This window comes from Equus caballus, chromosome 11, assembly GCF_041296265.1.
Source record: "Equus caballus isolate H_3958 breed thoroughbred chromosome 11, TB-T2T, whole genome shotgun sequence".
Classification (NCBI taxonomy): domain Eukaryota; kingdom Metazoa; phylum Chordata; class Mammalia; order Perissodactyla; family Equidae; genus Equus; species Equus caballus.
Window position 1 is genome coordinate 26,651,972 of NC_091694.1, and position 26,371 is coordinate 26,678,342.

Sequence of the window (26,371 nt, forward strand, 5' to 3'; positions counted from 1 at the left end):
GGGAGGGGCAGAGCACAGAGTAAATTCAATGTCTGATAATGTTATAGTTCTTAGGTTGGGTGGTAGGTTCACAATGTTCATTTATTGTAACGTAATGTTATTATTCACAGCTTACACGTTACATGTTTTTTATATGTATCAAATATTACATAAAAAAATACAAATAAGAGATTGAAGTGGCACCAAATAATCATTCTGTCCAGGACACCATCTCTCTCAGGTGTGACATTTGATCAGCAAACATCTGTTACAGGAATGATAACCTAGTTACGAACGAATAACTAGTACGCTAACAATATTGGCAAGAAGCTCATATTTATTCTTTTATATTTATATATGTTGACAACAATATGGGCTAATTGCCTAGTATTAAACTTCTAGAATTCATCTTTTTATGTTTAATACTATTGAACATTTTTATTAATAAAGCTTTCAAATTCCTAGGTCAAAATCTGAAAGAAAGCAGACAACAACAAAAAACTCCAAAATATCCCAGTTGGTCCTTCAGCTTGAACATGCAAACCCAGGTCAGAGCAGAGTCACAGAGGAAAAATGAGCACAACACATGTAGCTAGAAAGCTGAGCACTGGATACCATGTGGAAGCATGAGCTATCCTATTCATGACCATAAACATGTCTTCTGACTTCCTTTTTTGTCTTTACAATGTTATATTCAAAGCTTAATTAGCAAGATTTCCCCAAAATACCAAAATGTGGTAAGGTAAGAAAAAAAGTCCAAAATTATAAACCTACATCATCATCATCTTTTGCCTTTTGCCTTGCATCTTCAGCTTCTGCACGAGCTCTAGAGGGGAAAAAACCAAGACACGTTATTTGCGTTGAGTTCATCCTTTCAAAGAATGAACGAGTAGGTCAAAAATTTTAACCACCACTAAATGACTATTTTTCTTTTTCCAAACAGAGGATTTAGCTGTATTCTTTTAGGAGAACATTCTCATAGCACTGTTCTCAGAAAAAAAACAGGTTCAACAGAAAGCTGGGTGAAGGAAAAAAATGAATGTTTCCAATTTCCTTATTAGCAACATTGGAACAGTCCTAACTTTTTTCACATCATGACATACACAAAATGAGAAAAGTCAGTAAGTGGAGGGGCTTGCTCACAGCAGAGGCAATCAGCCAGGCACTTCAGTCCATGCCAGGCAGCGCCTGGCCCTTCCTGGCTCGAGAGGGCAGAAGGCATGGGTCCCAGGGTACCCCTACACCCCTTTGTGGCAGCCTGGCAAAGAGAGTTTGGTTCAGAACAACATAACGAAAACTTACTTCCTAAGCTCTTCCTCCAGCTCTCTGTTCTTCTCCTCCAGCTTCAGTTTGGCTTGTTTCACGGCCTCCAGCTCCCCTTGCAGCACATCTTTCTCACAGGTCAGTTCATCTACTTTTGCTATCAAATCATTCTTCACTACATTCAAAGCATTTCTAAGAAACACATATTTCAAGTGCATCATTACAAACAAATATCCTTGCCATCTTTCAGCTTTTTCTCTTGTAGACTAAAGTAACTACATAATCATAAAGCTGAATAATAATTGAATACTTTAGAGGTATTCTACCTGATGTTGTTTGCAGACAAAGGTAAAAAAAAAAAAATAGAGAGGAACAGCCTAAGTATTTACTCTTCCCGCTTATCAAATGAAGAATAAACAGGTAAAGCAAGGCAGACCACCAACAAATAAAAATGTCAGAATTAAGTAAGATTAAACTTTTAAAAAACAGCATCCATAAGGGTAGTGTTGTAAGTAAATTCTAAAAAGATATTACCTAATTAATTACCTAAAATTAATCCTTGAATTTACCTTTAATAATTAATGAGAACAAAATCTAAACTGGAAAAAAACTGAAAAAAAATCTACGACTTAGTTCCTCTTGGGTCTAGTGGGCATAGGACCTCATTATAGCTGCATTCTGTTTGGATATACAGCAAATTAACAAAGCAGTCCAATCTGTTTTTCCACACGACTCAGGACCTTACCCACTAAACAAGATTCAAATGTGTTTGAGGGCCTAAGACCCCACAAATTGTACCTGAGAACATACAACTACGGAGGAGAGCTCTGAAGAGGCAGGCTGGGTATAGATCAAAACATTTATGCAGAAATAAAATAAACCCCAAGAGAAGAGATAAGAAAATAGACAACCAAGGCGAGGGAGCAAAAAAACTCATAGGACACATCCAGAAGATTAAGAGAAATGCATGGATACGTGTAGAGTAGAAAGGAGATGAAAATCTGTTTCTGCAATAAACAAAGCCATGAAACATATCCATCAGTGAAATTTGTCCCATTACCTATTTGCTTGCATGTACGTGCATGCACAAACCCACACGCAGAGAAGGGGAATGAGATGGGGTAGTGAGACTGCATTAGCGCTGTGTTAAACTGAAGGAGCGTCACTGACTTGGACAAGAAGAAAATTCAGAATCTTTTAATCCTTGTTAAAATTTTGTACATACTTACTTGGTTTCCAACAGTTGTGTATTTTCTAATATAAGATTCTCAACTTCACGACCCATTCCTATCAAAAGAAAAAGGATAAAAACTTTGAAAATAAATTTATCAAAAATTATATAAACTTGTAATAAGCTGTAGTTGCAAATTTTATTTCATAAATTTTATCTGTCCTGTAGTAGTCTCATTTTGTCTATAATTTCATTTGCTGTATCTACTTGAGTGGATTATAAAATTATAAATAATTATCCATCAAAAAATAAAGCTAAAGATTTTATTAGTCAATTCTTTATAACTTAGCTAGTCTATATTTAGTTTCTCATAGATAATATTTCAAAAGGATCAAGACTTTTCTGCCAAATATTCTAAAAAGTAGCAATATTTAGGGGGAAGAAAAGAATAGCATATATGGATCAGAAATTGTTTCCAAATCACAGCTGGTACTGTGGCCTTTGCCTAAAGATTAGGCCTTATTAATAAAGAACAGGCAGAAACAAGGCCAAAGAAAGACAGAACCCCAATGCAGATGAAACCTTACCAAAGAAATTATGGTCTTAAAGCCCATGCATTCCATGTAAAGCAAAAACAAAGAACAAGAAATGTTTTACGTAAGAAACAGCATGAAAATAGATCATTAATCTGTAAAGTTTTATGCATGATATGAAAAACATCTGGAATCACAATGCTATGATTTAATGCATAAAGATGTGCAAAAGACAGAAATTAAGATGATTTCCTTCATAAGGATGCTCTAATATGTTATACCTAAAAAAATGCTTTATCAATTCTTTTGCACAATAAAATCGAATATAATTAGGTTGAAAACCCCAGATCAATAATATTAAGTTTCCTTCAAAGTGCCATCTCTGAAATGATAATGTTCAGTTGTCACTTTACAGAATCGTGTTTAATAATTTAATGAGTACTGTAAGGCAGGCAGGTAGACCATTCAATGCAAGATCCAATGTAGTGATCTTTAGAGAGAAGAAAGCTATTTAATTTGCTACTCTTAAGAAAGTGAAGAAATAAAACAATACAAATACACTGAGGAATATATCTCAAAAAGTTACAAAAACAAAAAAAGCAAAGCCACCACTCACTTATCCTAAGTTAATATTGGAAAATCACATACAATGGAAGAAGTAATATTCATAACCCAGCTAAACAGGAAGGAAATATTTCTAAAGAAAACTACATAAGGTAAAAGAGTTAATATGCCCCTTTATTTTAAAAAGGATAATATTTCAAAAGACTTAAAGATAATTCAAAACAAAACCAACCTAGGAATGCTAAAAATTCAACGCTCACATATGGACTCATATTTTGTCTGTATTATAGTTATCTCAAATATTCTCAAAGATCAGGGTACTTCTACCATGAAGAATTAAATATCAGAAATAGTAGCTTACTGAATCATCCATGCATTCTCTAAAAACTACAAACAAAGACAAACTAAAAAAGTTTCTAAATTCCAATTCCAAAATGAATTTTGGCAACATATGTTGAAATATTTGCTTTAAATACTAATGTTAACTTTTCAACAAAGCTACAGAGTCAGAAGAAATCGGGTTTAGATTGGTTGAAAAAAGCTTACATAATGACTATGTTTGCTATAAACTCTCAAACATATAGGGAGATAAGCATAAAAGCTGAAAATATATGCAGGGCAAAAAAAAAAAAATAGTTGAGCAGAAAAAAATGATGAGAAAGCATTAAATAAGAACAGCAGCCAAAAACGCCTAGCTTAAAAAGCAGTAACATTAAAGTATTTAAAAGCATACACACCAGAATATTCCCCTGGGTGAGCAGCCCAAGAGAAAAATGAATGAGAATCTCAATTAGATTGTTTTCAGAAAGCAAGAGCTATGCTCATTTATTTCAAAATGAGAGAGGAGACAATAAAATTGAAAAGATGTAGAAAAACCATTAACTAAATACAATAAAGTGTAAATACTAAAGAGGGAAAAATTTTGGAATATATACTATATGGGAATCATATCCTATAATGTAGTTTTTAAAGTTTAGACATTCCCAATGATGAGTTCTCTTAAAATCTAATATATAAATTTAATATATAATTAATAGGATTGTCCAAAATCTTCACTTTGAAATGTATCAATAAAAACTAACTCATAAGTATAAGAAAAACATAACTTGAAGTGGCCCCGTTTCTATTCAAGACTTCAACCAAGCAGAAATCTAGGTCTAACATATTTGGAAACTTTACCTATTAAAATAAGCAAAAAACTGCCTGACAGTTTTTAAAATTAATGATGTCTCATTCGGATTTTAGCATTGGTTCTCAAGCTAAGTTCATTAATGGGCTTCTGAATTACCTGTTAATCCCTTGAGAAAGTATGCACAATTTTACCTATTTCTGTATGTGCATTTTCCCAAAAGTACACTGCTTTCTTACAAATTCTCCTGTAAAAGAGTTTTAACTCCAAAAGGTAAAGAATCACAGATTTCGAGGTGAAATACAACTGTTAGAACTATTTAACGATCCATTCGTTTACTTGCTATGTTGTGTGCTACAGACTCAACAGTGAGCAAAAGACATAGTTGTCTTGGCCACATCGAGCTTATAGTCTATCCAGGGAGACAGGTACATAAAAAATTACAGTAGAGTATGAAGAGTGGCATAATAAATAAAACGCAGTCCCATGAGAACATACATTTCAGGGACAACTAAGCTTTAACGAGGGGATCAAAGCAGAATTCTTGGAGAAGGATGTGCTATTTAAGCAGAGGCAAGAAGGAGATACATATAGAGATAGATAAATAGATTTTTTTTTTTTAAGAAAAGGAGCAAATAAGCCTTCATGATTGGTTGTGAGGGGAGAAAAAGAGCTCTAGGATGGAGAACGGAGTGGATGGTGAGCTCATTCATTTACATTCATTACTGAGTTAGTACATGTCGGTATAAGAACAGTCTTGGGAGAGAGGACAAGAAAGATGGCGATGAACCGAGCTTCAGAGGTATCAAGTATAAAGCCCCCCAAATCACCTTAGAGGTATCTAGTGGGCTGCTTGGAAGTAATAGCCCAGGGTTCTACAAAAAAATCTTGGATGGAGATAAAGACTTTGGAGCAATTAGCCATGAAAGCTAAGAAACAAGAGCAAAGAAGATTTCCCAAACAAAGAAGTAGGCCTTGGACAGGAACACTGATATCTGAAAGATGGGCAGAGGAAGAGGATCCTGCAAAGAAAACTGAAAAAGAATAGTCAGAGGCAGGAAAAGAATGCAGGAAGGTCTGATATCACAGAAGCCCAGCAAAGACAGTTTGAAAGACAAATGTTATTTGAGAAGTCACGTGAAATAACTGAGAACAAACCACTGGATACAGCAAAAAAGAAGGTTGTTCAGGTAAGGTGAGTGTGGGGCAGAATGCCAGACTGCAGTCTGATGAGGCGCAGGGGGACTGGGGAACCTGGCCAGTAAAAGTAGCCATACTTTCAAGGGGTCTGTTTTGTTAACTGATGTATCACAAGCATCTAGAATAGTGCCAGGCACATAACAGACACCTCATCAACACTGCTGCATAAAAGTGTGACTAGATACGGGAGGAGGGTGAGCAGTAGAGTGGAAAGGTACTGAAGATAGAGTCAGAGGAGACCAGCATTTTTATTTTTAAATGGAAAAGACCTGAATGTGTTAAACGATAATAGGAAGAAGTTAGTGAAGATAGTGAAGTTGAAAATATAGAAGATAATCAAGAGAAAGAAAATCCCAATCATAGGATGTATGAATGCGATTTCCAAGTTCTAGAATGTGGCCATGGGAAGTGACTAAAGTAAATGGAGAAAGGGATCAATGAAAATAAGAAAGTCAAGGGATGAGACTCCAATCAAGATACAGAATAAACTGCATGTGGGGGGTTATCTCTTTTAAATTATTAAAATCAGAAAAAAGAAATTAGAAAAAAGTACTCAGTGCATGTACAATAACTGCAAAAATTTATATTTTTGAACAAGAGAAGAGTTTTACAATAATATAGTAATTAGAAAAATGAATAATGAAATCATAGAAATGGACTTTGTACTTATTTATCAACCCAAGGTCAATTAAAAAACTTGGGGAAACAATTTTGTTAGTTTAACTATATTCTGAATTGTACGGAAGAGAAGCCATAGAACAAATACGGGCCTTGGAAATTCACTTATCATCTTTGACCAAAAAGTATTTATGTAGGCATAAGTCACTACACTTAAGATAACATATTAAAATCTTCTAATCTGGAACATTCTAGAGGTAAATATATTGATATCTTCAAAAGGGGGGGGGGGGAGAAGTAGTTTACAGTCTATTTCTTCTTTTCAAAGTGGAAAGGAAACCAGAATACCAGGAATTTACATTTACCCTATTTATTATGCTTAATTTTCTGACAAAGAATGGAAGCTTTTAGAAAATACTTGATTTAAAAGACCACAATTATTTCTAAGTACTATGTGGCTTACAAAAAAGAAAGTTTGAGGCCACTAACCTCAAAAATTATATTATTCAATATTGGATTATGAGGCAGTAGAGTGTACAAACTATATTAAAAAGTACTTCATGGGGGCCGGCCCGGTGGCCCAGCGGTTAAGTGCGCATGTTCCACTTTAGAGGCCCAGGGTTCACCAGTTTGGATCCCGGGTGTGGACACGGCACCGCTTGGCAAGCCATGCTGTGGTAGGCGTCCCATATATAAAGTAGAGGGGGGCTGGCCCCGTGGCCGAGTGGTTAAGTTCGCGCACTCCGCAGCAGGCGGCCCAGTGTTTCGTTAGTTCGAATCCTGGGCGCGGACATGGCACTGCTCATCAGACCACGCTGAGGCAGCGTCCCACATGCCACAACTAGAAGAACCCACAACGAAGAATGCACAACTATGTACCAGGGGGCTTTGGGGAGAAAAAGGAAAAAATAAAATCTTTAAAAAAAAAATAAAATAAAATAAAATAAAAAAAAATAAATAAAAAAAAAAATAAATAAAGTAGAGGAAGATGGGCATGAATGTTAGCTCAGGGCCAGTCTTCCTCAGCAAAAAGAGGAGGATTGGCAGCAGTTAGCTAGGGCTAATCTTCCTCAAAAAAAAAAAAGTACTTCATTCTGGTTACATACAGAGGGATAGCATCAAGGAATTTTGCGGGGGGGGTGACATATTTTGACTCTGATAGTAGTTACACAACTGTGCGTTTGTCAAAACTCAAAAAATTCAACAGAAAGAGTGAATTCTACTGTATATAAATTTGAATATAATTTTAAACATTTCAAATTTTTCTTTCTAATATTTTTTGCATGTGCCCCTCAATTTTGCCAGGAAGTCAGTTTCTTAAACCAATCAAATCTAAAAAGGAACTTTTTATGCAAAATTTAATGTTAAGTAAAGTTAAAGTGTAAACTTAAATGTAAAAACAGAGTGTTTCTTAAGAATTGCTCTTTTAGCCCTCCTTGAGAAATCCAAGCTCATTCAATTGCTTCCAATTACTCAGACTTTAACGGTAGGAATCTATGTCTAATTCAGAAAGCTTTTACTTACATACTTTCAATCTCTCTTACTAGATATACTGTGAGCTCTGTTTAGACAGAATTTGTGTTTCCTTCAAAAAATACTTTAAACTATCAAGGACATAACTGATAACCAATAAACTTAACATACAATTAATGCAAGCAAGGCCACTCTATATTTAGAAGAATTGACAAACAGCACCTTTTGAGAACAGTATAGTCTGTATTATAAATACACTAATACATACAAAAACTTTTTGGAGACCAGTATCTATTGCAAAGGCAATGGTTTTTAATACCGTGAGGTTTTCAATTTCTATAAAGTCTTAAGTTATAAGAAAGGTACACCAAAGCCAATTGACACAAGTCAGAAGCATGTAATTACTGTTGAAAAGAACTTTAGAGATCACCCAGAGCAGGAGTTGGCAAACTTTTTCTGTAAAGGACCAGATGGTGAATGTTTTAGGCTTTGTAAGCCATATGATCTCTGTTGCAGACTTAACTCTGCTGTTGTGGTGCAAAAGCAACTATAGACAATAAGTAAACAAATGAGTGTGGCTGTGTTCCAGTAAAACTTGATTAACACACATAGCAGGTGAGCTGGACTTGGCCCCTGAGCCACAGTTTGCCCAATCCCTGAACTAGAGTCCAGCTCCTTCATTTTATACACAAAGAAACTAAGGCCCAGAGAGGTCAAGCAAAGGTCACCAGACAATAGTGGAAGAGCCAAAGGCAGCATTCTTTCCAAACCAGGTGTTCTCCAACACAAACTCTAAAATGATTATATTTCCCATAGCGCTAAAACAGAATACTCTGTGAAATCTCAGAAAAATCAAGTGTTATAATTTTTTATTTAATTAAGGTCAACAGTATTTAATGAAATCTATTTAAGCCAGGAACTAACTACCCATCAATCTATATATCTACACATCTACTCACACACACCCACACCCACACACCCATATATACAGCACTGTGTTCCTTATGTGTAATACTGCTCTCGGAATATATAGCAGGAATTCAATAAATTGTGTTATATGAATCAAAATACAAATTTAAATGCAATTCAATTGTAGGCATATCCATATACAAAGATGCTTTCATTTAAAACTTTCATGATTTCAAAGAATACATTCCTATTAATTACCTAAAAGTGCAATAACTGTAACACTGGGCAGTACGGACATTTTAAAGGAATTTCAATTAAATCACTTAAAAAATCTTTTTTAAAACAGTATGATACTTCTTCAGATAAGCTATCATACCTAGTAAATCTGCTCCTTCATCCACATCTCCAATTAGGCCTGAGCCAGCTGAAGACAGTTCTTCAAAGAGAGATTCTGTATTGCGATCAAAAGCTTTGTTCTCTATGCCTTTGGTGGGAGTGCTATGCAACAAAAACAACAAAACCAAACAAATCAATATTACAAAGACTTTTTCTTAACAGTGTAAATTGAATACAAAAGCTAAGTTACCTAGGAATTTTTTACCTGTAATTTACATTTAACACAAAATGTAATTTTGAAAGATTTCTCAAAGGTCTCCTAAGAAATTCCCATTAAACTCCACAGAGAGAATTGGTAAAGAAAATAATGTTTCTGTGGTGAGATCCCAGCAAACACGAACAATAAATGGCAGCTAACAGAGAGCACCATTCTGCATTGTACCAGGTGTTGGTCTAAGTGCTTTACACAAACTATCTTACTGAATCCTCACACCTACACTACAAAGGAGGTGCTGCCATTATGCCAATTTTACAGATGAGGAAACTAAAGAGGTTAAGGAATTTGCCAAGATCATCCAGCAAAGGAGACAAAGAGGTGGAATTCAAACCTAGGCTGTTAGGCTTCAGAATCCATGGTCCTAACTACCATGTTATATGTTGCCTGGTCATAAATTGGCATGGTCATTTTCTTTTTCATTTAAGGGCAATTTGACAGTATCTATTAAAATTTAAAATGAGGAGCTAGCCCTGTGTCACAGTGGTTAAGTTTGGTGCACTCCACTTCAGTGGCCCGGGTTCAATTCCCAGGCACAGATCTATACCACTCATTGGCAGCCATGCTATGGTGGCAACCCACATACAAAATACAGGAAGACTGGCATAGATGTTAGCTGAGGGTGAATCTTTCTCAAGCAAAAAGAGGAAGATTGGCAATAGATGTTTGCTCATGGCCAATCTCCCTCACCAAATTAATTAATTAATTAATTAATTAAAATGTAAATAACCACAGATCCAAGAATGCGATGTCAAAAATTGTTCTACAAAAGCCCTGTCACAACAAGGCAATTATGTATGTAAAAGCATGGTCAGAGCAGCAATTTTATAGTGTCAAACAGTTGAAGCAACCTAATAGACCATTAATAGGGCACAGATGAAATAAATTATGGATATACATAAAAGTTGAAAATTTTAACTATAGAGTTAAAAACATTAAAATAGAGCTTTATAAACTAAAGAAACCCATCATATAAAGGTGTTTTTAAAAACCAAGTTGCAAAACATATATATAAGCCCTTTTTTGCAGGGGTGTGGAGGGGAAAGGGGAAACGTGTATGTTTGTGCATTAATGTTGTATTAATAGAAAAAAAGTCTGCATAGGATTTCCAGTTAAACATAGTGGACTGAACATAGTCATTTATCACCCAATAATTCAGAAACTCAACTAAAACAACAGTAAAAAGAATCTAAAAAGGTATATATACCCACAAGGACATAGGGAATAGAAGAAGAAACGAGAGCAGGTGAAATGTCAACAAAATTCTCTAAAATGGAAAACGAACAGGGAAACAACAGAAATTGATTTAACAGACCAAAGAAAACTGAAACCTAAGCCACTGGGGTTTAGGGAGGAAGTCAGTGTGCTGCCAGAAGCCTTGAAAGGCCCAGGAACTGAAGGAACCAGCAATCAGCAGAGAGAAGCATGTAAGGGCGGATATAAAAACAGAAGGATGGGATGAAAGACAGCACAAGAAATAATATGAGACCTAGATACAATCCTCCAGAACAGAGAGACCTCCCTTCTCCCAGTATTGCACCCTGAATAATGGAAGCCAAGTTTAAATGTCATAGGCAGGAAACTGGAGAATCAGTGTCATTTACTCAAGTATGAGCAAAACAGGCACAGAGCACCAGACATTTAAAGAAGCCCTCTATTATAAAATAAAAAGCCCCAAACAAATGGACTGTGACAGAGGCACTCAGAGCAAAAGGAGACAACGCAGGCAGCAGCAGAAACTTATAAAGAAAAACCTAATTTTTTCCAAAATAAATGTTGCATCCATAAGAGAATAATAGCAAGATGTTATAAAAAGTAGCCATCCAAGAAAAACAAAAAAAATCAATGAGCACTGAAAGATAAAGTTGAAGAAGTCATCCAGAAATTAGACCAAGAATAGGAGAGATTTGGAGAAGAAGGAAAAAAGGAATTATGAGGATAGTCCAGGATGTTCAATATGCACCTAATAGGTGTTCCAGAAAGAGAGAGGAAGAGACAACAATACAAAGAATAAGGAGAAAATTTCTCAGTACTAGGAGATATGCATTTCCAGATGAAAGGACTTACTACATACAAGAAGATAGAAAAGATACATCAACACATCATCATGAATTCTAAAAAAAGGAGGAAAAAAACCCAAACTGAAGATCCTAAAAGCTTTGGCAGAGAATATACAAAAAAGCAAGAATCCAAATGGCAACACTTCAAACTCAACATCACGATGAAGCAATGTTTTCACAATTCTAAAGGAAAACTTCTGAAGGTTTTCCAAGCTAGAATTCTGTATTCAGCCAAATTATCAAAATATCAATCATGTCTTCAAATGATATTTGTCACATTCAAGTTATCAAAAAATTTACTCCCATGAAGACTTTGCCCAGAAAGCTAGCAAGAATATGTTCTGTCAAAACAAAGGCATAAATCAAGAAGCAAGATGACATAGGATCCAGGAAACAGAAGATACAGAGAGAGGTGAAAAGATAAGATAGTGAGGGCAAATTCCAGGACCAGAGCAAACATGACAACAGTCTAGACTGGAGAATGGAATAGACATTTACAGTACCTTGAGCCTTTGAATCCACTGAGATCTTTGTCCATGTCCAACTCAGGAGTGGATTCAATGATTGCTTGAACTTCTGACTTTTCTTCATTTTCAGCAGAGCCTTAGGAAAGGATAAGATGACATAAATAATGCATATACCACATACTCTCCTGATATGAAAATCCTGTTGCTTCTATGGTTGTAAATACATCATTTGATCATTAAAAAAATTTAAAAGAGTGGAATCTAGGAAACACAGGGTTAGACAATATGTCACATATTTAATTAACAGTCAATATCAGAAACTAACAAATAACCAAAGAAAGTTTTCATTTGTGATTCTTGGGACACAGTGCAGTGCATCCCAGGCCAGAACTCCCTGTTTTCATTCCAATTTAAGAGGTGGAATATAGAGAAATTAAAGACAAAGACTAATGAATGATCTAAGGCAGGGGACAGAAAAAGACTGTCCTCCTGACTTTCAGGCTGTCCAATCTCCCAGCCCTCTCAATTTTTCTCTCCAAAACTTTATTTAATCATCAACTCTTATAAGCTTATTTACAATTAAGTACAATTTTATAAATCTCAAGCAGTAACACCCCAAAGATGTATTTTCTCATACCCACATCATCTGGATTTACTGAATACTTTGCCAGTAAGTAAAGAACTAGGGTCACTTACCTGTGGATACATGTCTGGTTTCCTGGGCTACCTGTACTTCAATATGCTTGCTTATCTCTGACTTATCTGGTGTATCCACAGCTTTCACCAATCCTTCACCATCTTCATTTAAGGGAGTATCAGCAGGAATTGCTGCCACGTCTGAAGCAGCTGTCGATGCTGGAGTGGTAGCTTTAGATCCTCCTTGGCTAACATCAGAAAGTTCATCCTACAAATAAAAATAATTACAGAAAAATTTTTAAATGAGTACTTTATTTTAAAGCATTTTAAAAATGGGTTAAGAAATAAACTTGCTGAGAGAAAATTCTATTAAAAAATAGTAATAGTCACTGATTACCAAAGGAAACCAATAAACAATCTCTGCAGACTATTTTCAAACAATTGGGGAACATTTAAGTAAATCATATTTTTCCATACATGAGATTCTACTAAATAGAAATTTTGAAGATAAAAGTAGATTGTCAGTATTAACAACAAAATTATAAATTAACATCATCATTGGAGTTTTTTAAAAATTTTTTATTTATTTTTTTTTTGAGGAAGATTAGCTCTGAGCTAACTACTGCCAGTCCTCCTCTTTTTGCTGAGGAAGCCTGGCCCTGAGCTAACATCCGTGCCCATCTTCCTCTACTTTATATGTGGGATGCCTGCCACAGCATGGCTTGCCAAGCGGTGCCATGTCCATACCAGGGATCCAAACGGGCAAACCCTGGGCCACCAAGAAACGGAAAGCGCGAATTTAACCGCTGCACCACCGGGCCGGCCCCATCATTGGAGTTTTTAACAGCAGTTGTGGTACTGTACAATCATCTGATAATAAACACTGCTTCAAAACACAGTGTGTTCCCTGTAGTAGCTACTCTAAAACAGCAGTGAGTCCAATAGTTCTGTAAACACTGTCCTTAAAACATCCTGCATCCTGATCATTTGAAGCACTTAGAGATCAGGTAATAGGCATTTTAACAAGCAACCAGGTGATTTATATACTCATTAACATAACTACTATTCTAGGTCTACAGGTAGGCTTCAAGAGGTACATGCTCAGATTGAAATTTTATGCAAAAATTTGTGTACAATGCATTTTTCTGGGAAAAGAATCTACAACTTTTATTAGATTTTCAAAGGGGTTTGTGATTCCAAAATAATGAAAAACAACTGTCCAATGCTACCAATAATGAGGCAGTTCTTTTAGAGCAAAGTACCTAGGTCTTAGAAAAAGAGAACTTGACAAAAAGTTTACTACTAGCAATGATGATAATAATAATAATAAGGATTATGGTAAATTTAGTGAGGTTACCTTTCACTAAACATATGACCTTAGGTTGGTTATGTATTCTTTCTAGACCCACGTTTTCTGATCTGTAAAATAGAGATAATGGTACCTACCTCATAGGATTACTATAAGGTATTCTATATAGAGACTTAGCAATGTGTTCACACATACTAAGCATTTAAAATGTTAGCTATTATTACAATTTATAATAATGCATTATGCACAACTTTGTAATTCTATTATTTATTTATTTTTGTGAGGAAGATTGGCTCTGAGCTGACATCTGTTGCCAATCTTCCTCTTTCTGCTTGAGGAAGATTGTCGCTGAGCTAACATCTGTGCCAATCTACATCTATTTTTTTGTATGTGGGACACTGCCACAGCATGAGTTGATGAGCGGTTTGTGGGTCCATGCCCAGGATCTGAATCCACAAACCCCGGGCCACTGAAGCAGAGTGTGCAAACTTAACCACTATACCATCAGGCAAGCCCCTTTGAAAATTTTTAAACGTATGCTTTTGGCCTAAAACAAAAAAATAATATATATATAAACATACTATGGGCCAGCCCAGTGGTGCAGCAGTTAAGTTCACACGTTCCCCTTCTCAGCGGCCCAGGGGTCACCGATTTGGATCCCAGGTGCGGATATGGCACCGCTTGGCATGCCATGCTGTGGTAGGCATCCCATGTATAAAGTAGAGGAAGATGGGCACGGATGTTAGCTCAGGGCCAGGCTTCCTCAGCAAAAAGAGGAGGACTGGCAGTAGTTTGCTCAGGGCTAATCTTCCTCAAAAAAAAAAAAAAAAAAAAATTAAGCTGTGCTATGGTGGGCGATGATTATTACTGATTTTTATTTCCCTCTTTAAAACTTTGTCTTTTTGAACTTTTGAAGAACATTGTTAAAAATACATTATAGCTATAAAAATATTGGAACAGAATCCAAGCAATTTAAAAAAAGACAAAACTAATACCATAGCAATCAAAATTACATACCCACTGCACAGCTTTACAATACACTATCTGAGAGATTTAGGTTATTTTAGGTGCTGAGAAGTAAGAGGGAGTTCAAATTCAAATTTAAAATGCTATTCAAGTACAAGAAAGCATTTTTTGACATACAGTCAACTGTACATGCTATGATGAACACCAACTACAATGAAAGTAACCACACTTGGAGAACTTAACTTCATCACCAAAACTCTTAGTTTTACAACATTAAAATGTTTCATCCTCAGTATCGTCTCTTAATATTAATTTACTATGACGCATTTTGATGTGGCACAAATTTCACTACCATGAGTGGCTGAACTAATGTAAAATTAATTACCAGATGAGAACATATGTCACGCAAAATGAATTATATTTGCTATGGCAAATTGAGAGCACTTTCTCCTTCAACAGTGCTCCTCCAACCCCGCTCATCCTTATCCCAGGCTTTAGGGGTTTTTTTCCTCCCTTAAGTGATGAGAAACGTACAAAGTCACAGAATGTGGCCCAGCAAGGAGTTACTCACTAAGAGTCTTGAGTATCTTAGTTCTACTGGTGGGCTTGAGCTCTAAGACATGGATAAAACACAACTGTTTGCTGAAGACCTTCATTCTAGTAAATCCCTTGATATTCTCAATTTCTGACAATTTATATTGTACTTGGACTTGTACAATAGCTGGTCAGCTGATTATATTATTGCTCATCACCATTTTAAGAAACACATATATCCAAGACAGACAATGATCCATTTACCAAAAACAAACATCCTCTGAGATTCTGAATCTAGCAAAAGAAAAATAAAATGGTATATCTATGTTAGCATAAAATACTTACTTAAAATGAATTTTCAGTGACATAGGAAAATGCTTAAATATTAAATTGAAAAAAATACTATACTTTTAAAGAAACAATCAGAGATGTATACACGATGTCATTTATAACAGCAAAAAACTGCCAACAACTTAATGCTCCAAAATAGGAGATTAAACAATGACACAGATGACACAGATTATTATATCTGATACAGATATCCACGCACAGATACAGAATCCATGATACAGAATATTATGCAGCAATTAAAAACCATGTAATAGAAGAATATTTACTGAGATGGAAAATATTCAAAATGGAAAGAGATTGGGGATTAAAACAGTTCTGCACAGCATGATCAATTAAAAAATATGGCTAGCAAAAGCTCTGTTAGGACATATATGACATTTTTAACAGTGGTTGCCACTGGGTAGTTGGATAATGAGTGATTTTTGCTTTTTCTTTGCCCTTATTAGCATTATTTATACATATTTTTTGAAGTAGAAAAAATTATAAAAATCAGAACATAAATCTATATATGAAGTATGGTCTCAAAAACTATTTTTTAAGTATATAAAGTGACTAGAGATAGTACATAAAAATTTTTTCCTTGCTTATACTACTTTCCTTTTTTCAAATTTTTAAACAATAGGCATGTGCTACTTTTATAAGGAAAAAAAGTAAATAAGTTCCAAACAAATTTGAACTAGTATTGCTAGATGAAATTATCTTTCAATCTGAAAGTTTTGAGAAAAAGAAAACCCATTCATACTATTTATGAATCGGGAGCTATCCACTCATTATTGCCTTGTGTTTAAGATAACTTTGATTATCTGTTATCTGAAGTGCAATACTAACTATATGCTAATAAAATTAGCTGAATTTAGTAGCTATTTTCTTCTGTGCAACGCAAACACTGGGCTGATTTCCAATGGGAAGGAAAATAAACCAAAGAAATACATAGCTCAATTCTCTATCACTTCCTTCCCTCTTAACATTAAAAGACAAAATCACTGCCTATTTCCTTGCTGGTGACTGGCATCTAATATAGAAATATCTGATAAAAATTTACTAAGTCAGGGGGCTGGTCCCATGGCCAAGTGATTAAGTTGGTGCGCTCCGCTTTGGTGGCCCAGGGTTTCGCCGGTTCGGATCCCGGGCGCAGACATGGCACCACTCATTGGGCCATGCTGGGGCAGTGTCCCACATGGCACAGCTGGAGGCACTCACGGCTGGAGTACACAACTATGTACTGGGGGGGGGGGGCTTTGGCGAGAAGAAGAAGAAGAAAAAATATATATATACTAAGTCAAAGAAATTAGCTTTTTGGAGTTGAGTCAGAAAAACTGATAGTAATATTTCTGGAGCCATAGAGGCCTACAGTGAAGACAAATAGAAGCTGCCCTGAGTACCACTCCCTTGGTCTGTACTTTGAGGTATACTCTATTAAAAAAATAAAAGAGGTATTATTTTGGTTAATTTAACAGCTTAGTTAATTCATATTTATGTTACCATATACATGAATTCCTACTCTTTAAAGCTTTAAAGTATAAAATATATTTAAAAAATTCATATAAAATAAACAGTCCAGGGGCCGGCCTGATGGCATGGTGGCTGGGGTCACACGTTCTGCTTCAGCAGTCCAGGGTTAACAGGTTCGGATCCCAGGCATGAATGTACACACTGCTCATCAAGCCATGCTGTGGCAGCATCCCACATATAAAAAACAGATGACAACTGGCACAGATGTTAACTCAGCAACAATCTTTCTCAAGCAAAAAAGAAGAAGATTGGCAATAGAGCTTAGGGCTGATCTGCACCAAAAAAATAAAAATAAAAGAACAAACAGTCCAGGTTCCTGATGAATAGTGTTGATGGACAGCACTTAAACCCACCAAGACTATGGATTCAGAAAGATCTGGAGAATTTCAAGCTCATCTATGTTGAGACAACTATACGCTGTTGAAGCTATTTGAAAAATAAATAATTTGAGGTCAATCTTGTCCTTGTCATTTACCTCTCAAACAAAAGCCAAGGAGAGAAATTATTTCCTCTTCCTCCTTATCAGTCTATCCCCAAGGTCTAGTTATTTCTACCTTTAAAAAATTACTTAGTAATTAAAGAGTTCACAATATCAACAGTTTGGAAAAGCCCTCCTCTCCAAATTCCTTTGTGGATCTGGGAGTATAAAATAAAGTAAGCAGGAGAGAGCTGAACCCAAAATAGGAAAAGGACTGTGACACCCTAAGGATCTCAAGGTTTAGTACTACAAGGAAGTGGTAAATTAAGATCTGCTTGGAAGAAAAATGATCTTTTAAATTTTTCCTAGGCTATCTAAATAAGATGGCATTTATTTATCTGTAACTTGCTTCTCTTTTATACTTTTACCACATAAAAATATTTTACACTCATTAAAATAGCTCATTGTGTGGGCTGTACTTCTGACAACTGGATCCCAGGGATAGAGCATGAGAGCTGGAGGAAAAAGTTCTGAATTTTAGGGGACAGTTTTCAAAAGAGGTATTTCTCCTTGGTGTCTCAGGCAGTGGTGACATAAAGCTCCTAAGATTAGCAGGAAAGCACTGAGATGGGAAGTCTCTGCTACAGTGTTTGACTGGGGGGATAATATTCTTATACTGTATCTCCTATGGAAGAAATTATGAAATCTGTCACTAACAATGCCTCCAACTAGAGATAAAATGCAGAAAGATAAGCCTAAATATTAACCTGCTAAAAGATCAAATACATCACTTTTGGTCAACAGTAAGCTTATAAGACATAATGTGCAAAATGAGGGAAAATTCTTACTAGGACCTAAATGGAAACTGGAAGCATTTATATGAATTATTCAGTATAAAGTGACAGGGGAGTTGCATGCTATTAGTTCACATTCAACCTGTGACTTTTGAAGACTTCCGATTGCTGTTTTATGCCCATTATATGCCAGGTTATGCTGTTTTGGCTAATAATCTTGACTACAAATGTTGCTTATTTATCTGAAGACTGCTGGCCTATCAATTCCCGTGGCCTGATATCATTAAGATATCCTCTTCATCGGCACGTGTGTGTGTTAAACATGGAGACTCACATGGCTGTCTGATAAATGTCCTCATTTTGTAACCCCGTCGCCACTTCAGTCTTTAAGGAACTCTCACATTGTAGGCTGTGCATGTCACTGGAGAATGTCCACAGAAAGCAGGGACCTAAGTTGGGATTCTAGAGCTGTAACCATAAAGGAACGGCACTCCTATGCATATTTAAGTTTTAAAAGAATAGGTGTCATTCAAAGGTGATAGACAAATAGGCAACAAGCATATGAAAATACGCCCAATATCACTAATATCAGAGAAATGCAAATCAAAACCACAACGAGATATCACCTCACACCCATTAGGATGGCTACTATAAAAAAAAAAACACAGAAAATAACAAGTGTTGGTGAGATGTGGAGAAATTAGAACCCTTGTACACTGTTTGTGTGGCTGTAAAATGGTTTGAAAACAGTATGGAGTTTCCTCATAAAATTAAAAATAAAACTACCATATGATCCAGCAATACCCCTTCTGGGTAAGCCAAAAGAACTGAAAGCAGGGTCTTGAAGAGATATTTGCACACCCGTGTTCATAACAGCACTACTCACAATAGCCAAGAGACAGAAGCTACCAAATGTCCATCAAGGGATGAACGGATAAATAAAATGTGGTGTGTACACACAATGGAATAGTATTCCACCCTGAAAAGGAAGGAAATGCTGTCACAAGCTACAACATGGATGAACCCTGAGGACATTATGTAAGTGAAATAAGGCAGTTACGGAAAGACAAATACTACATGATTTCACTTAAATGAGGTAGACAAAACTATAGGGACAGAAAGTAGAATAGTGGTTACTGGGGCAGGGGGGAGGGAGAGGGAAGAGTTGTTGTATAACAGGTATAGTTTCAGAATTACAAGATGAAAAAGTTCTAGAAATCTGTTTCACAACGATGTGAATATTCTTTTTAATTAATTTATTTATTTTTATTTTTTAAAGATTTTCTTTTTTTCTTTTTCTCTCCAAAGCCCCCTGGTACACAGTTGTATATTTTAGTTGTGGGTCTTTCTAGTTGTGGCATGTGGGACGCCGCCTCAATGTGGCCTGACAAGTGGCGTCATGTTCATGCCCAGGATTTGAACCGGTGAAGCCCTGGGTCGCCGAAGTGCAGCGCGCAAACTCAACCACTTGGCCATGGGGCCAGCCCCTGATGTGAATATTCTATTTTTTTTTTAGGAAGATTAGCCCTGAGCTAACTGCTGCCAATCCTCCTCTTTTTGCTGAGGAAGACTGGCCCTGAGCTAACATCCGTGCCCATCTTCCTCTACTTTATATGTGGGACGCCTACCACAGCATGGCATGCCAAGCAGTGCCATGTCCACACCCAGGATCCGAACCGGCAAACCACAGGCTGCTGAAGCAGAACGTGTGCACTTAACCGCTGTGCCACCAGGCCAGCCCCATGGATATTCTTAACACTACTGAACTGTGCACTTAAAAATGATCAAGATGGTAAATTGTATGTTATGTTTTCTACCACACAAAAAAAGAAAATAGGTGTCATTACTTTTAACTTCACTTCAGATACTGTGGTAAAAATCTGGTCTTTGTGCCATTTTGCTATTGGTTTTAGATATCATGCTATAAGTCTATACACTTTTACAAAATATTTTCAGTTGTTTCATTCATCAAATGCCTCATGTGCTCACAGCTGTATAGAGTACATATGTCATGTGTTATCTGGCATTGCCCCATGATTATTTATGTTCTGAGATACTATGAAGTTAAGTTCACAACCACAGAAAATAAATTATCCCATTAAGGACAACTTGGAAATGTTCCAACGTAGTGTTTTCCTAAGTAGGCTGCCTGACTTCATCTGAAATAAGCTAAATAAAGGGGCAAGCAACTCTGCTATATAACTTTGTCTTTCAGATTCAAAGATTTTAAGACTAATGAAAGTAAAGACAAAATTACAAAAGGCAACTAGTCCCATGTATCCCCTACTCTAACACTTATCACCTTATATTTTAACTTTTATGTTTACATTTTTTTCTCCCCAAGATGAAGTTAAATGTCTAAAGCAGTGGTTCTTAAGTTCTTTTGATTTACAACTCTATGGCACAGCAGGATCACAAAACTTTGTGTGTACACGTAATTTCTGGAGAGTTTCATAACTTTGATTTGATTCCTAGAGGAGTCTGTGACCCAAAGTAACAGAGAACAATAACTCTAGACACACATGAAATAAATCTAGATGTAAATTATACTGTAGGTTCAAGAAAATTCAGATGATTAAAGGAGAGGGATGAATGTTCTAACCCTGAGGATATTTCTGAAGAAAGAGGACAACTATTTCACTGTCACAAACCTGCTGAAGGGCTTCCATGGACCTGGGCTAACCCTGACCTAGTGGCAGGAGAGTCTTATTTGTCTTTACATCCCCAGGGCCCAGCATATCAAGCCTGACATGAAGCAGGCTTTCAACAGATGTTTGCTGAATGAAGCTGAATAGTACCCTGACTGGGGTTGAAGAAATCTGTTCAACTTGAGAGGCAGCCCATGGTAAAATGACACATGGCTGTCTCCAGGAGACATGCAAGCTACGTACATTCTGCCCTAAGCAAGGGACACTATGCAAAGCATACTAGTTTTCTTACCTAGAGCTGGATAAAAAGAAATAGGCTGAATTTCCACAGGATTTACTTAAAGTTTCTCCCCTTTATTTCAAAATGCTGACTTTGGGGGAGGAGTAAATTACAGATTACAGTAAAGCCCTGGCAACCACCGCAGAGGGAGGAAATAATTTTCTTTTGCATTTCAGTGAATAACATCAGCAGTCTTCCAAACTGAGCATCTGAGGTCTTGAGAATAGCGGTTGAGGAAGTGAACCAATAGTTAATCATTTCAGGTTACTTTGTGCAAAATGTTTTGAAACACCATTCTCACCTCCTGTTCTACAGCCTTCAGAGATTCAGGACTACTGTTGACCTGGGAAGAGGGAGATTATAAAAGAGAAAAAAAATCATGCATTTACTAGGTGTTAGCATATTTCTAAGTATCTTTGGCTTCTACTACCTCTCAGGATAACAAAATCCATCTCTCTATCATCTACTACGTTAAAATGGTTTTGTTTTGACTTAAGTGATGTCATGGTTCAGAAGTCACCCCTTGGATCACTTACTTTATCAATAAGCAGCTCATCATGTAACTTTTTTCTACTCACACAACTGTAGGAAATCTTTCTGAAATGTATTCTAATCATCTTGAATATTTAACATACCAAATATTCCAGTTTAGCATACTTGGAATGTTAACAGCACTCTCCTTTCTCCCCCTTCTCCACATCATTTCTGAAACTGTTAAGTATCACTAATAATCAAAAGGAAACCCAGATTCTAATCCTTTTTCACAAAACATCTATTTACTCACATTTTTTTATTTCTATTTGTACATTTGCCCTCTGTGAGACAAAAGTGTTTCTCTTAAACACAAAGCAACTTCAAATTTTAAATATTTTTGGTCTGGAAACTCATCAAAGTCTTTTTGAAAGCCTAAAATACAGCTGCAACTCTCTGTTAACTCTTTCAAAAAACCATAGATTAGCAAGGCATGATTCACTTTATAAAAACCAGACTGCCTCTCCCTTAATGTTTGTTTACATAATCTTTGATTCTGAATTCTTATCATCTTTAACCCTTCTCAACTATTCACTTCATCAAAAGAAAGGTAAAAAATTGGATGGCTCTCTGTATATAATACAAATGGAAAGATTGTGAACATACATTTCTAAATGAAAAACAAAAAGCAAGCTGCAGGAAAATACTTACAGCATAAATCCATTTATCTTACAAAGACATTATGAATATGTAGTATCTATGTGCATATGTCAAGAAAAAGGTCTAAAGGATACACCAACTATTCACAATGACTGTGGAAAAGGAGGGGAATTTAGGGTTGGAGAAATTACCTATTTACTGTAGATTCTTTAATATTATTTAAAATTGTGAAACTGCATTAATATAACTTTTTAAAAAAAATTATTAAACCTGTTTTATACAATATGTGGACTCTGAGCACCTTAATATTTCTAGCATGTGGCACTGTGCCTGGACACAGTGGGTATCAATAAATATGTTTTAATGCAAAAAGGTAAAAATTTTCTTCAACAGGAAATATTTGAAACTATTTTTCCTATTCTAAAAGCTTGTTTAAACATTCAGTAAGTACGTAATAAATGCTTATGTGCCAACTACTTCAAAAGAAGCCACATTTGAAATGTAAGTTTTAAACAATCATTTTTAAATAGTGCTGTTTATTTAGACTTTCACCAGTTTTTATTCTCAACATATATTAGCATTTTGGTCAACACACAACCCAATAACTACACTAAAAAGAAAAAAAAAATCTCATTTATAAACACCCACTAAGAAAGAACAAATTCTATTCCTCCTTCTCCAAGCAAGAATTTAAAAGGAGAGAAAGTATATATCTTATAATTTTATTTGTCAATTATACCTCAACAAAGATAGATGAATGAATGAGTGAATAACAAAGTACTAAAAGATTAAAAGGAGTAAATCTTTGCCCCTTTTCCCCTTCAAACCCCGACAGTCAGCTGTGAATGGTTCCTTAAGTTATCAAATGAGGCTATAAGTGAGGGGAAAAGTTTATAAATAAAAAAATGAAGTTATAGAAGAAATTCCTTATCTTCTATCACAAGCAAAAACAACATGAAATATTATAACGTACAATTCATTTTTCTCAAAAGTCTATTTTTATTTTACCCTCCTGTAAACATGAATAAAAAAATCCAAGAAAAGGTAATATATAATATAAACTAATGGAAAAACCCACACTAGCGTCAAAGAAAGGGCCTAGAAGCAATCATATTTCAAGCAATAAGCACATTCAGTGCCCAGATCTTGATTCCTAAATACCATTCTCCAATAAAAGGAACCAGGGCTCCATGGAGAAGCAGTCGATTGCAGGGCTGGAGCAGGAAAAATACAAGACCCTGGAGCATATGATGGTGCCAGGAAGGAAGGAAGTACATAAAAGAGTATGGGGCATGTCAAAAGGTTACGGGAGTCAACCTGAAAGAGCTCCTGATGTCCAAAGCTGGAACAATTTGGGCAACAAAACAAATGATAGCACTGAATAAAGTACAGAATAAAATAAACATCCATGAGTTCAAACAAGAAAGGAAGGAGAGAAGGAAGAAAGGAAGGGTAGCTCTTCCTTACAGAATTCCAGTTAATAAAGGTAGGATGAAGAAAACAGAAAATAACCATTGGAACACCACAGTAACAACTGTAGGTAAGATTCACTGAAGGATACTAAAATCAGTGGATGAAAGTTTGAGGAAAAACAGGATATTTGCACAGTCTCAAAGTATATCCACCAAGACGTTTATTCATTATAAAGGGAAAAATAGTAACTTTATAGTGGAGAAGTCCAACACACCAGCTGAACCAAGTGATCAAAGTTAACCTCACCACTAAGGCATACTGCTTCTGCAGTATTCTTGCCAAAAATATAACCTCAATCTAATCATGAGAAATCATCAGAGAAGCCCAAACTGAGATATTCTACAAAATAACTAACCAGCACTCTCAAGCCTCGAGGCCATGAAAGACAGGGTAAAACTGAGGAACTGTCACACACTGGGAGAGACTGAGGAAACATAACTCAATGCAATGTGACTGGATTGGATCCTGGAACAGAGAAAGGACAGCGGTGGAAAAACTGGCAAAATCCGAACACAAGTCTGTAATTTAGCTAATAGTATTGTATCAATATTAATTTCTTAGTTTTGATAATTTTACTATGGCTAGTTAACATTAGTGGATGCTGGGAGATGAGTATACAGGAACTCTGTACTATTTTTGCAACTTTTCTGTGAGTCTAAAATATTTCAAAATAAACAGTCAGGGGCCGGCCTGTAGCCAAGTGGTTAAGTTCATGCGCTCCACTTTGGCGGCCCAGGGTTTCACAGGTTCAGATCCTGGGCGCGGACATGGCACCGCTCATCAGGCCATTCTGAGGCAGTGTCCCATATGCCACAACTAGAAGGATCCACAACTAAAATAAGCTTCTAAGTACTGGGGGGTTTTGGGGAGAAAAAGCAGGAAAAAAAAAAAAAAGAAGATTGGCAACAGTTGTTAGCTCAGGTGCCAATCTTTAAAAAAATAAAAATTAAAAAACCTGAGACCTTTAACTGTTGTGAAATTTAAAGTTATACATGCATTTTATGTTAGGAATCTTTAGTTACAGATGATACAGGAATTCAACTACTACAGAGATTCAAATTTGGGAAAATTAAAGGAATAGGAACAATTTAAGAACTTAACCACAGATGGAGGAGGATGGAAAATTCTTCTAAACAAGAATGCTGGCTCTGTTTAGACATTTCCTCTTCTGTATGCTAAGCACATCCCCTGAAGAATGCAGCACACATTGACCACCGGCTTTACATACCAAACCCTGCTAACAAGAGCTTCTCACAGCACTTCTACTAAAGTATTTCAAGTCATATGGTTTTAAAAGAATTCTTTAAAATTTGCACAAGGAGGTACCAATCTAATTGCTTTTTGGTTAAAATTGTTTTTCTCAGTTCTAAAAGTCACATTCTACTAACAATCAACGACCTAGGAGACTCTTCAAAGGAAAACAATAATACTCTTTTGGAGTTAATCTACACATGCACACATGCGTTTCGGCATGTGCAGATGCATATACATCTGTAGGTGTACATACATACATACATATGCATAACTGTGAAGCTGGATGGAATCTGTGACATCACTGCAAATTGATAGCAACCAAGGTCTAGAAAACAGCATGAGGATTTTATGTACAGGATATTTAAAATGATATTTAAAACATCACATTCTCTCTCTTTCCATATTTGGGCATAAGGGAGGGATATTCAAACTCTAAACTTGTAAAGCAATGAAGAACTCATACAACATTGCGGGGAAGAGTACAAATGACTACAATCCCTTTGGCAGGCAAGCTGGCAGCATCTATCAAAATCTTAAATACATGCTATGATCTAGTAATCCCACTTACGGGAGGTATAAATAAAAGTACAAAATTATGTACAAGGTTATTCACCGCAGCATTGTTTGTAACGCAAAAGACTAGGAAAAACTGAGGTGTACCATCAATAAAGTAGACTTTAATTGCGGTTGGGCTATGTGATCCCTTTCTACCTGCCCTTCCTCTATGATGTATCAATTATCTTCCTTGACTCTTGTTTTCAGTTTCTCTTTCTATTGGATTCTTCTTCCAAGCACACAAACAACTCAGTTTCTCCCATTCTAAGAGTACTTTTCCCACCATCCTGCCAACTCAAGTTATCCTTTTTCTCTCCTCCTACTACAACCACTTTTCTTGAGTAATCTAATCTACACTTTCTATTTCCGCCTTTCATGATTCACATTCACTCCTGTTATTGGCCCTGCAACTCAAACTGTTCAAACCTATACCTACAAATTTACAAATTCAGTCCTCATCCTACTTGTTTTCTTTCTCCCTAGCAGCCGACCCTGCTAACAACTCCTTCCATTCTAAGGCTCTCTTGTCCCCTG

At 36.1% G+C, this 26,371-nt stretch overlaps 1 protein-coding gene across 9 annotated transcripts in view; it reads right to left on the bottom strand.

Moving 5' to 3' along the window:
* SPAG9 (sperm associated antigen 9) overlaps positions 1-26,371 on the bottom strand; it is a 126,868-nt gene that overhangs the window by 32,066 nt on the left and 68,431 nt on the right. For 5 of the 9 annotated variants that reach the window (XM_023652781.2, XM_023652776.2, XM_070226304.1 and 2 more), the window contains 7 exons: positions 21,726-21,767; positions 12,673-12,880; positions 12,013-12,112; positions 9,216-9,337; positions 2,472-2,529; positions 1,282-1,434; positions 754-805 (listed from right to left, as the gene is read on the bottom strand). In XM_023652781.2, coding sequence (XP_023508549.1) covers positions 754-805; positions 1,282-1,434; positions 2,472-2,529; positions 9,216-9,337; positions 12,013-12,112; positions 12,673-12,880; positions 21,726-21,767 — 735 coding nt within the window. The remainder of the gene's footprint in view (positions 1-753; positions 806-1,281; positions 1,435-2,471; positions 2,530-9,215; positions 9,338-12,012; positions 12,113-12,672; positions 12,881-21,725; positions 21,768-26,371) is intronic. The other 4 variants (XM_023652784.2, XM_023652782.2, XM_005597498.4 and 1 more) reach the window with 1 other exon arrangement.